Below are 12,113 nucleotides of genomic sequence, written 5' to 3'. Positions count from 1 at the left end.
GTTTCTTCGTGATATGTACATAGCAATCACTACTCCATATTAGTTAAAAGTTCTGCGGTGGCTTTGATAATCTACCCAACAGGGGAATGGCTCAAAGTAAATCCGAGACAGTGGTGTATGAGGCAAGGTAGATGGCAGCAAGGTAGTTGTGTGGTTGGATTTTGATTCCGTAATTAGTTTAGTAGTTTGAGCTTTCGTAACAGTACATACCTTTAGGATCAAGACTGGATCTTTTTTTGGACCCATAAACCATACTTTAAAACCTTGACAGAACGCCTTACTTACTAAACAGGGATCCTCTTATGCCCATCCTCCTTCATTGACCACTTGACTCCACAATCTATTCAATTGCGTCTCTTTTGTTTGTCACCATATTTGCTATACTTCGCTCTCTTTTCTCTCTTTTCTTTGTCAGAGTGGATGAGTAGAGTTCCTGAGAGGAAAGAAAGAGATGAGTATTTTCAGAATATTAATTTCAAAGGAATTATTCTAACAAATCAAGCCCTTTTCATCTAATTTGTTTTTGTATAATTTTTATGAATTCAATTCTATTTAAAATTTAAATTAATATTTAAAAAAATAAAGATAAAAATTGATTTAATCATGTAAATTGAATTCAAGTCATAAAAAAATTCTAAATACTCACTTATTTTAAAATATTATTTTACAATTAGATAATATTACTTCCATGGAAAAAAAAATATATCTTGTTTTAGAATTGAAAAAACATAATATCCATTATATTCTCAATCTTCACTACTAAAAACCTCTTTGGTACTTTTTAATTTATAATTATTCTTAAAAAAAGAATTCACCCTAAGTTTTTAATCTTTCATAAATTATTGTTTTTTTATAAATAAATTCTCAATTAAGTTAATAAAAAATATAATATTTCAAAAGATATCGTATATGAGGTCTAATAAGTCACGCACTTAAAAAAAATTATAATGTTTTCAGATTATTTACCATGTAATGTTAAAAATATATTTTATTTTACTATATTTTTTATAAAAATATTTTTCTACGGTAATTCCACCCGAGTTTTTACAGAGACGCGTGCAGCCCACTTTAGCATATACCTCAGCACTGCACTGCATTGAACTTGGTATAGACATCTCCTTCCTATGTACGCTTTGTCCTTCTCTCCTGTCTCTTTGAAACTCCATAAATCAAAAATCAAAACCCACAGATCAAAATTCTCTCAAAGAGAAACTTTTCTCATTCTTTTGAGTTTTAAATAATACCCATTGAAGGAAAAAATCGTGGAGATTGCTGGATGCTCTTCTGGTTTCAGTTCCTCCTCTAATGATGTCTGGGCTAAACTTGGTATTTTCAACTTCTCTTTCTTTCTACAGTTTGTGTTCTTTCTTATGTTATGCTCTCTTTGTTTCCTAAGTAAATGACTCACGAAACTGTTTTTAGCGAAGTTTAGTGTTGAAACTGACATTTTATTGGAAGTTAAATTGAAATGAAATGAGCCCAGATGAGGAAATTTAGCAAAGAAAGAAACTATCCTGGGTTTGGGTTCTTAATTTTCATTGTTTCATTTTTTGGAACGCAACCTGTTAATGTATGTGTGCATCCATTTTTGTAGAGGGATTGTTACTGTGAGAAAGTACTTTTGTTGAATGTGAGTGAATCTAATTATAGTGAGAGTACATTGGAGTTGGAAAGCAGGAGACTTTTTTAACATAAATCACGAATGATGAACGTAAACCCTATTGGTTAATTCAATTTTACTCTTTTGTACTGAACATTGGCCTTTTCTTGCCTAACCAAGTATCAAATACTATACAGTTCCTGTGCCTATTTTGAATTGAGGGCCTGTAGAAGTCTGAACTGCCGATACCGGAGCCTTAGATATTTTCAATTCTATATGATAGTAGCTTCATTGTGCCTCTAATTTGTGTGACAATTCTGTTTGGTGCTGTTCGTGCTGAGAATCATATGCCCTGTTTACTTATTTGATCATTTGCAAAGTGACCGTGTAATCGAATTAACTGCAGTGTTTGACAGCAAGCTTTTCCTTGCTGGGATTTTGGATATCGATTTATTCTTCACTGTTGCAGTACCATCTGACTCAAGGGGTTACTTGTATTTCCTTGAACAGATCATTTTTTAGCTGTGCAATTCTTATCTCTTGTCTGAGAGGTCCGAAATCAATCTTGGGTACTAAGAGCTGTTAAATCAGTTCATCAATTTCTATTTTAAGGTTTTCTGAGTAAAGTTTTAAATAGGTTTTTCTTCTCTCAAAGTAAGGAAGTGGATGGTGCTTTTGTCCTTTAAAATCCAAAAATCTAGTTTCCAATTGTTGAAAGAAGATTCTTATGGGCATGATGGTGCTTTTAGCATTATTAGAGATCGAGGTTGAAACTTATTCTTCATTTGTCTAATATCATGGAGGAGTTGATTTATGTATAGAAATTGATATAATTAACTAGTAACCCTCCAGAAATCTAAGACATGAATTTCTATATTATCAACTGTCTTCCTAGACAATTGACTAAATCACAGGCAAAGGGTTGCCTTCTTGTGGGAGACAGAGCTGTATTTAGTTGATGAATCATATTGCTTATAACTCTTGACAAGTGCATGTATTTTCAATCTGAATGCTCTGATTTCTGAGTTGGGAACATGGAATGGCTTCATTTGCGAATGGTCCTTTTCATGGTGGAGGAGACTTAGGGACAAGGGAACGGTAAAGGTAAAGGAAAGGGAATTATTGCAATTTCTATAAGAGATCTCTTTAAGCCAAAATTAGTTTTTGTTAACTTTGGGCATTCACTTAGTGTACCCCTCTCTAATTGTTCATTGATGTTTCTACCGTCTACTGCTACAAACAATAATGTTGTTAGCTTAATCTACTGCTACTGTCTACCAACTTTGGCTTGCAGAATATTTTTCTCATTGCTTGTTTACACATTCAATTCTTTCATCTAGATTATTTAAGCATTTATTCTTACTTATTCTGATATGATCTGTGTGTGGACTTTAGTTGCATGATCCTTATTAACTCTTCTTTCATTGCCTTGCCTTAGTAGTTCATCTAAAACCATGATAATTCTTGAAGTATTTGTGATTTCTCCATATAACTGTATGATTTTCTTTTTGTCTTTTTTTTTTCTTTTTTTTGTGGTTGTCAAGTTTGTGAACATGTTAGGGTTTGTGAGCATAATATCTCTAGGATTCCATTTTTGGCACATGAAAAAATCAGCATGGAGAATGCACGAGCTTTTGCTTTCCAGAATGTTAATCAGTAGTGACTGTACAAAGTTTGATAAGATTGACTCACATTTTTTGTTTTATAGATCACTTAATCAGTAGTGAGTGTACAAAGTCTGATAAGATTGACTCACATTTTTTGTATTATAGATCACAGTAAGGTGTGTTGGACAGATAGGAAGAACATTGCGGGATGTTATCTCGGATTGGATTGGGAAATTAAACAACAGAGAAATTGGTGGGTTGGTTAATTCTTTATCCTCAACTTGATGGTTTTAAAAGTGAGTTTGTTAGGTCCCAAAATCAGTTACCCTCATGATATTTTCTCTCTGAGGGCATTTAACGATATATTTAAATGTATCATGGGGTAGTGTTAATTTTAAATGAAATTCTGAAATATTTTGGAATGTATCTTAGGACAACGGTGGGAAATGGGTAATGACGTGTTATCTATAATGCAGAAAGAAAGGGATCTTTTTATTGTTTTCAGGATGAAATGTCTCTAAAATTTGGATATTGGTAGGTTCTATTTCTCATTGTTAGGCTAAAATAATACAACAGTATTTCCTTTGAGAAGGCTTTGATTTTTATTTTATTTTTCTCAGATTGTCTCTGGAAGATAACACTTTGGTTTTAATTTGGGCAGTTTTTTAAATCTTGCTGCAGGTCGAACTAGGATGCCATTGAATCTTGCTGAGATGATAACTGTTGGAACACATGTTTGCAAGTAAGGATGGATCCTTTCATCTTGGATGTTAAATTATTTCATGAAGTAATATCCCTCCTTTTCATGGGTGTTGAAACAGACAATGATATTGTTAGTTTAGGGTGGATTCGTGTTTGTGTTTTATAAATCTTCCAAGAACTAATGAAGTTTTTGGAAACAATTTTATGCTGATATAAGATAGAGAACAGCTAAAACCACTGTCCGACAGGTAAACAACAGGTAAACAGCGGAGTAGTATAAACATTTATGGGAATTTGTAGTCCTCTTGAAAGTCACAGCTGCTCAGCTACCTTCTGTGGTTGTTACTTTGTTTCGATTCTAATCTGTCTGGAATTTGATTTTCTATGGCGTGACTATGCACAGGCTATGTCTGGCCTGAAGCTTCACAAATGCCTGCTCTAACTAGCCTTTAATTACTGTGTAATAACAAAACCTCTGCTGTCTTATAAGAGGTGGAATCAGTTACCTCTAAACATCACTGGTGATAGATCATTTGACAAGCTTTTAATTTATATAATATTTATGAACAATTTGTAAAGTGGATTCCTCTCTACGCCTTCTGGAAAAAATGTAAGGTTAATCATAAATGTTAAATGATATATTTTTTTTTAATTTCTCTGTTGTGTCCCTAATTGTTTGATGCTGTGATTGTCATGGCAAATTGATCTCCTTTCTGCTATACTGGTTTTGGATTTCAATGCCTAAATATGTACGTACAGTTGGTTTTAAGCAGTATAGAAGCTTGTCTAAGCAAGTGGTTCGATTTATGTTTTTCAATGTATGATTTTCAGAAACTATACTCGATTTTTCTATGAAGAGTGCGGTTCCATGTATGATCTGGATTTCATGAGTGCTTTAGCCTTGAAGCAAATTCTCGAGCAAGCCATGGCCCATTTTAAGGTATGGTCCCTCCATTCATGATGAAGAAAAGATTGAAAGTGGAATTGGATACCCTGTCTGAAAATGCACTATTCTTTTTTTTTTCGTGTGTAATTGATGAAGTTGGTTAGAACAATGAGTGGTGTAGGTGATAACTTTTGTGGTGTTTGTTTTCGAAGAAACTGTGTTTTGTGATTTTTTTTTAATTTTTTTTATTGGAAATTTTTTTTTGTGTTTTACATCGTTTTGATAGTTGGATATCAAAAATAATTTTTAAAAGATATAAAAAAAATATTATTTTCATACAAAATTAACTTTAAAAAATAACTATTATTACGTTCATTGATACTATATTCATCTTTTTCATAGTTGAGTGAGAAAGGACTAAGCATGAAGCAGCAATTCGTGCCAAATGCACTAATCATCCTTCGCCTTGGTGTTGGGTTAGGTTAACTTTAATAGCAAAAAATATTATTATTATTATTATTATTATTATTATTATCATCAAAAATAGTGATTCAGTTTTATTTTATTTTTATTCAAAGTGATTTGTTTTGGGTTTGACTCGGATTGGCTTAATAATCCAGTAATTTTGATCCTAAAATGAGTTAGATCCAAGATAAAGTTTGACAATTATGATTAACTATATAAAGGTTTATCTTAATTAATTATATAGAAGCAATCTGGTCCGACAAAAAAACTGATGCCGATTTATGAATTTAGAAAATCTTGTCGGAGATAATATCGTGTTATAGGGTATTTTAAAAAAAAAATGTTTTAAAATACATAAAAGTATTTTTTTTATTTTTAATATCAATACATAAAAATCAAAAAAAAATAACACTAAAACAGATCTAAAATCAGAAAATACAGTAGCTCTAAACAGTCGCACAATTTTTTTCGAGCTATCATCATTATTGATAATGGGAGTCTATGCCAGATGATGATGACCCTCGGTGATAAATTAATCAACCTATAAACATGATCCATTTCTAGGTTAATCTATTAATTAATTTGGCAATCTTCATCAGCTATATATATTTGTATAATTTACTTGTTGATTACTTTGAATTAGCCAGTACACGAAAGTTGCTTATCAAAGAATCACATGTTTCCAAATGGCAATTGTGAAACTTGTCTATTGGAAGTAGTTTGGAAATATAGTTAAAATCATGTTTTTATAAAATTTAATTTTTTTTATTTAAAATTGTTAATTTTATATATTTAGATTATTTTAATATGTTAATGTTAAAAAATAATTTTAAAAAAATTAATTATTTTTAAATAAAAAATATTTTATAAAAAAAACCCTATTAAATGATTTTTCATAAATGGAAACTGGGTTTTTCTGCCACAGCTTCTCTTCGTATATTATGCATATAATTACATAGTTGTAATCATTAAATCTTTTAACTTGAAAAATATGAAAAATAAATCTTAATTCAATTTAAATTTTAATTTAAACAAAAAAAATTAAGGATTGAACTGACTTGATTAACCTAATAATTTAAACTAAAAAAATATTAATTTAATTAAACTTGGTTAACATAATTAACCTAATAAAATATGGTCTAAATCTAATGGGATTAACACCCAAAAAAATTAAAAAGAAAAACAATAAAATAATATTATTTTAATAAAAATAATTGATTGAAGATGACCTCATAATGTAATACTTTAGATTTTTTTTAAATTAGTTCTCAATTATACATACAAGCACCTCGGTAATGGATTGTTGGACATGAATTCTTCCCTCTTTCGTGACCTCCAATTTCTTAAACATGTTTTGAATATTTTGTGTTGAATCAATTATTTTCGAGAACTTAAATTTTGAATCATGGAAGACAGACAGGACAAGAGATTATAAATAATAATAAATAATAAATAATTTTTTATTTAAAGAAAAGGGGTCCTTCGCCTCTCACATGTCCCTTTCAGAACTGAACATTGCTTAGACCATCCATTACTACCTCTCGACCTCAAATAGAACAATGTGACAAAGGGAGAAGAAAACGAAGGAGTTAGGTAAAGGGTATGGTACCATCTTTTCCTTCTAGAAGGCAAGTCCAATCCTCAAATTTACGCAGATGACACTACTCTCTTCTCTTCTATTATTTTTTTTATTTTTTTATATTAATATAGTATCTGAATATTAATTTTATAAATTCTAAAATTAATAATTATATAAATTTTTAATAATTATTATATAAACAATCAAAAACTCGAATATGAAACGAATGTTCCCGATTCAAGAAAATTACTACAATGTGATATAACCAACTTACTACGCCGTTTGTTTTCCCAATTTAAAAAATAAAAAAATTGAAAATATTAAATAAAAAATAATATAAAAAGCAATTATTACTACAGTATCGACCTAACTGTGATATAGTATTAATTCAAGAAACTAGGTAAGAGTTAAAAGTAACAGGTGAAAGAGACAACATTAAAAAGAGACAGGAAGCAGCAGAAGCAAGAATTTATGAGAAGAGACAGAGGGTAGTTGTCTACCTGACATAGCCCTTCTACCTGCCAAAAACAACATGTTCTTTTCCAACCTCTACACTCATGCTGATCTGCCAATGAGACCCTTCCTTGTAATATTCTCCTCTTTTGCATTTAGCCTTCCTTTTGTAGTGTTATTAAACCACGACAAGAGTTGATCGGGTGTAAATCTTTTAGTCTGAATTATATTTTAAAATTTTATTTAAAAATTTATATTATTAGATTGAATCACTTATTTAATATAAAATTATAATTTTATTTATCAAATAATTATAAATTTAAACCTCAAAAATTCTTATTTTGTTTATTAAAAATTAAATATAAAATAATACGAGTTTATCTAAATTTTAAACTCAAAGTGATTTTATTTAAAATAATATATTGAAAAATTATATAAATTATTAAATTGAAATAATTTTTTTATATTAATATAGATGATATAAGTTAATTTGTTTTTTTTATGAAATCAAAGTGATATTGTTGTTTTGACTGTCTATCGAGCAGATACAAATCAACTTGAGTTTTGTATCAAATTATATTAAATTAACTTTAAAATAATTTTTTAATCCAGCAAATAATAATTTATAGTTCGGGTTCCTTGTTTAGCCACGAGGTGCAAATTCTAGGGGGATAAAAAATAGCAATGCACTTGATCCGGGGTTGTTGGCATTAAAAGTCTCTATTCAACCTTAGGCCATAAGATCGTCCTGTTTTTTATACCATACAATTTCAAACAGGTTTATGGGAATCTTGTTCTCATTTCTGTCAATTTGGTGCTTCCACGGGTTGGGTGACTTTAAATTTAAAATCAAAAAAATATTAAAAAATTAATTAAAAATTCAAAAACAATATAATATTAAAGGATGAAATAAAAATATCTAAAAAAACCCAAAAACAATTACCAAAATTAACTCAAGTTGATCTTTTTAATATATTATTTATGAGACCGAGTTAACATAAAAAACAATTAAAGAATTATGAAGTAAAATTCCCAAAAAGTTTAATTTTCAATTAAGTTAATGTTAAAATATAAAAATATAAAAAATCAATTTTCAAAAAGAAGGACTAAAATAGATTGATTAAGTCAACTTAGATAAATTCACCAAACTCACTTACATAAAAAAATAAAAAAATATATTATATAGTTTAATTCTCAACTAACTCAATATTAAAAGATGAAATTGAAAAATAAATCAATTTAAAAAAATAAAAAAAATACTTGAATCAATCCATGTTAACTTTCAAAACCCGCAACTTGAGTTATGAAATTGTGATAATCATATTAAAAGTAAATAAAAAACTTAATTCTCAACTAATCAACTAATTATTGAATGATAATACCAAAAATAATAATTTAAAAAGAGTGTATAAAAAAAATAATTCAAATCAACCCGGATCAACCTTTAAAATCCGTAATATGAGATTATTTCATAGAAAAAAATAGCAATTACAAAGAATAAAATAAAAAAATTAATCAAGTTTTAAAAAAGAATACAAAAAAAATAACTACCAATTGTAGGAGAAAATTTACAAAGGAAGGCACCAAAATCAAGCTAATAATAGAGAAAAGAGAGATGAGGAGAGAAAGGATTCAGGCGCCATATCGCAACCCCAACACCTACACATGCAGCTTCAAATGGAAGAATCAACCGAGATGATTCAAGAAAGACCTCCTTTGGAGATCAAAGGAGGCCATACATGCCTCCACATGCAGCGACACTCCTCACATGATGGCATGTGAGTGTACACGCTGGCCATTCTTCTCGTGCCCCTTCGGTTTCATATTTACTCTTGTTTTAGTTTTAAATTTCATCACTCAAACCTTAATTATTTTAGATTAATATAATTGATTTTATTTCACAAAACAATGCCATAATTTTTTCTTGGCATCACCATACCTTTATATATAAATAAACAAAACAAAATGACAATTTTAATCCCAAATAAATCTAATTCAAAATAATCAAATAAAAAAAGTTGAATAATGAAAAAAAATGATGAACATTTTTCGTTATCCATCCAATTAATTTAGTCTCTAATGTCATAAAAAAATATACTTAATATTTGTTCAATCTTCAAATTTAATCTCCAAAACACTTTAATTATTTTAAATCAATAAAATCTTATTTTATGGAATTTTCCTCAATTTTGTGTGACCCTAAGCTAGGTAACAAAACAAGCCGTGAAGTTTAATTCCAAACTAAAATAAGGTAAAAAAAATAAATTTTAAAAAATCAATTAAAAGACTAAAATGAAAAAAAATTAAAAAAAAATATTTTAAAAATTTTAAAAACACTATGAAAACTAATACAATACACAATGTTTCTCTCTATTGCTATAGTGAATAGCCCATGATTATTTTTTTTTAATTGTAATTGTAATGTGTTCGTAATCTTGTCAAATATAATAGAATGACAATACAAGCAGTGTTTTCATTCAATGAAACATAAAACTTCAAGGACCAATATATCAATTTAGTAAAAATGAAATTCCAAGTAAAACCTCTAAGTAAATTACCATAAAATAAAATCATTAATTATCCGAGAAATTAAGTTCCTATTAAAACTACAAAGAAATTAATAAGAGCGAAAACTAAAGCCAAAACTCAGCATGGAACATTTTTCTAAAACTGTTGGGGTTAATTTTTCTTAAACCCTCCATGGTTTACATACATGTGAACTAGCCTTATCAAACTGATCCCCGGTCATCATCAAGCATCCAAAGGTCTGTAAAATCTATAAAGACTATCAGCTGTTACAAATTTTTCCACGGCATTACAACAACTACATGCTTGACTGTTCTTGAACCCTCGATTGTAAGAACACAAACATGCTGTTCTATGAACAACAGCAGGGGCACTGGAGGTAGGAGTAGCAGAGGTCCCAAACAACTGATATGTGACAACTTGTTCTTGATGCTGTTGGTTTGCTTGCTTTGAATCATTAAGATCATTGACAGAAGAAAGTTGAGATTGACATGGAAGACCAATAGAGAGCTCAAGATTGAGTTTATGATTTGGATACACTTCTAATTCTGCTGTCACGCCACTGCTACTATTGGAATCTTCAGCAGAGTCACTGCTGCCACCTACCTTGATAATACTTGAATCGCTAGCCTTCTTGACTATGTTGCTCATCATAAACTCTGGCTGGGCTTGAACAAATGAATAGTTTTGTTCTTCAAGTTTAAAGTTAGTAATCCTTTTGGTACCCATGTTGCTATTTTTATTGTTGGTGCTGTTTGTGGTGGTGGACGTGGTGGAGGAGGTGGTGGAGGAATTGAGTGGACGGTGAGTTTGAGGATCAATTCCACGGCTAAAGAGCTTTCTCTTGATATGAGTATTCCAATAATTCTTTATCTCATTGTCCGTTCTTCCTGGCAGCCTAGCAGCAATGAGAGACCACCTGGAAGATTTTCAAGAAATTAAAAAAAAAAATTAGAACCAAAACTCATCATAACCAGTTGAGATTTTGTTCTTGTGAAAAGAGATATTGCTCTAAAAGTTCATCAAAAGTTGAATATTGGAAACAAATACTGCTGCCAGTTTTTACAAAGCTAGCTTTTTGCTTTTATTGGAAGAAATAAAGCGAAAGCAAAGCACTCACTTGTTTCCAAGTAAGCTGTGAAGGTTGATGATGAGTTCATCTTCTTCGTCACTGAAGTTTCCTCTCTTGAGATCAGGCCTCAGGTAGTTTATCCACCTCAGTCTACAACTTTTGCCACATCTAAGCAAACCTAAAACAAAAGTCAATAAAAGATATGAAGGGTGATCTTCTTCTTCTTCTTCATGGCACATAGAGTGGGGAGAAAGGAGAGAAGAAAGAAAAAAAGTTACCAGCTGCCTTAGGGAGAGACCTCCAACAACCTTCACCATGAGATTTGATATAATTAATGAGACGTTCATCTTCTTCTTTAGTCCACGCACCTTTGTTGGTGTGTTCTTTCTCACAACAAGGAGATCTGCCCATGATCTTCTTCCTTTTCTTCTTCGTGTCCAAATCAAGAGAGAAGAGAAGTGACGAGGGGGCAAAAAAGAGGATGTGTTTGTGTTAGAAATGTGGGAAAAGTCGAATAAACTGCTGGGAGGCAAATGCAAGAGAAGGGAAGATATATATATAAATGGGAGGTGGTGAGAGAGGGAAGAGAGAGTAGGGCTGCAATGCAATTGACTTGGGACACTACACAATTATTTAATTTTCGTTTTCAAGTAATGGCATGGGATTTGACTAAGTTGGTGAGAAAGATGAGTGGTTACAATTAAGTTAGTGCTGGATTTGGTAGGTAGCTCTACTTTCCTTCCATTTATTGGAAGTCAATTGTCTTTCACCTCTTGAAATTTGTCTATCTCTTTTTAGTTTCATTTCTCTAATAGTGTAGTGTTTGTGCTTGTGATTGGATTTTTTTTTTAAATTGTTTTCTTAAAAAAATAGATTTTTTTATTGTTCTAATACAATATATATTATAGTTTATTTTAGTAGCATGGTGTGTTAATCTTGATTTTGTTTTTTGTTTTTAAATATATTACAAGATATGAATTGAAAAACATTCAAAATGAATGAAATCTCTTTAGTGTTAAAGTTAGGTTTTTTTCTTCTTTTATTTTCCTTCTTTGATTACATGGAGGCTGTATTCCTCTTTTGTTTTTGAAATTAGGAAATTAGCATGACAACCTACATCACATGACTTGGATTTTGAAGCAACCTTATTTAGCTATTTATTATTTTATCTATTTTTGTTTTTTAAGGGAAGTATATCATTTTTGTTTAAGCCATTTTATCAT

At 30.2% G+C, this 12,113-nt stretch overlaps 2 protein-coding genes across 2 annotated transcripts; one reads left to right on the top strand and one right to left on the bottom strand.

Annotated features, from left to right (window-relative positions):
* The first annotated feature begins 1,042 nt into the window (after positions 1-1,042).
* On the top strand, positions 1,043-5,029 carry LOC105119552 (uncharacterized). The gene is made up of 4 exons (XM_011017698.1): positions 1,043-1,326; positions 3,373-3,460; positions 3,889-3,949; positions 4,741-5,029. Exons 1-4 carry the CDS (start codon positions 1,306-1,308, stop codon positions 4,868-4,870), a joined length of 300 nt encoding a protein of 99 aa, XP_011016000.1. The 5' UTR covers positions 1,043-1,305; the 3' UTR covers positions 4,871-5,029.
* Positions 5,030-9,862: 4,833 nt separating this feature from the next.
* LOC105119551 (transcription repressor MYB6-like) lies at positions 9,863-11,496 on the bottom strand. Its single transcript, XM_011017697.1, has 3 exons — positions 11,169-11,496; positions 10,939-11,068; positions 9,863-10,737 (listed from the first exon to the last, which is right to left on the bottom strand). The coding sequence occupies exons 1-3, from the start codon at positions 11,299-11,301 to the stop codon at positions 10,044-10,046; spliced, it is 957 nt and encodes a 318-aa protein (XP_011015999.1). The 5' UTR covers positions 11,302-11,496; the 3' UTR covers positions 9,863-10,043.
* Positions 11,497-12,113: the final 617 nt, after the last annotated feature.

The sequence above is a fragment of the Populus euphratica genome, unplaced genomic scaffold, assembly GCF_000495115.2.
Source record: "Populus euphratica unplaced genomic scaffold, PopEup_1.0 scaffold3110.1, whole genome shotgun sequence".
NCBI lineage: Eukaryota > Viridiplantae > Streptophyta > Magnoliopsida > Malpighiales > Salicaceae > Populus > Populus euphratica.
Note: the sequence above shows the minus strand (reverse complement) of the source record. Positions and strands in the feature narration are given on the sequence as shown.

What these genes read in the sequence shown, in the direction of transcription:
- LOC105119552 (XM_011017698.1), top strand. Translation starts at nt 1,306, where the DNA reads ATGATGTCTGGGCTAAACTTG. An exon ending in TGATGTCTGGGCTAAACTTG is followed by an intron (nt 1,327 to 3,372) that starts GTATTTTCAACT and finishes TTTGTATTATAG; the next exon opens with ATCACAGTAAGGTGTGTTGG. An exon ending in GTTGGAACACATGTTTGCAA is followed by an intron (nt 3,950 to 4,740) that starts GTAAGGATGGAT and finishes TATGATTTTCAG; the next exon opens with AAACTATACTCGATTTTTCT.
- LOC105119551 (XM_011017697.1), bottom strand. Translation starts at nt 11,301, where the DNA reads ATGGGCAGATCTCCTTGTTGTGAGAAAGAACACACCAACAAAGGTGCG. An exon ending in GTCTCTCCCTAAGGCAGCTG is followed by an intron (nt 11,069 to 11,168) that starts GTAACTTTTTTT and finishes CTTTTGTTTTAG; the next exon opens with GTTTGCTTAGATGTGGCAAA. An exon ending in CACAGCTTACTTGGAAACAA is followed by an intron (nt 10,738 to 10,938) that starts GTGAGTGCTTTG and finishes AAAATCTTCCAG; the next exon opens with GTGGTCTCTCATTGCTGCTA.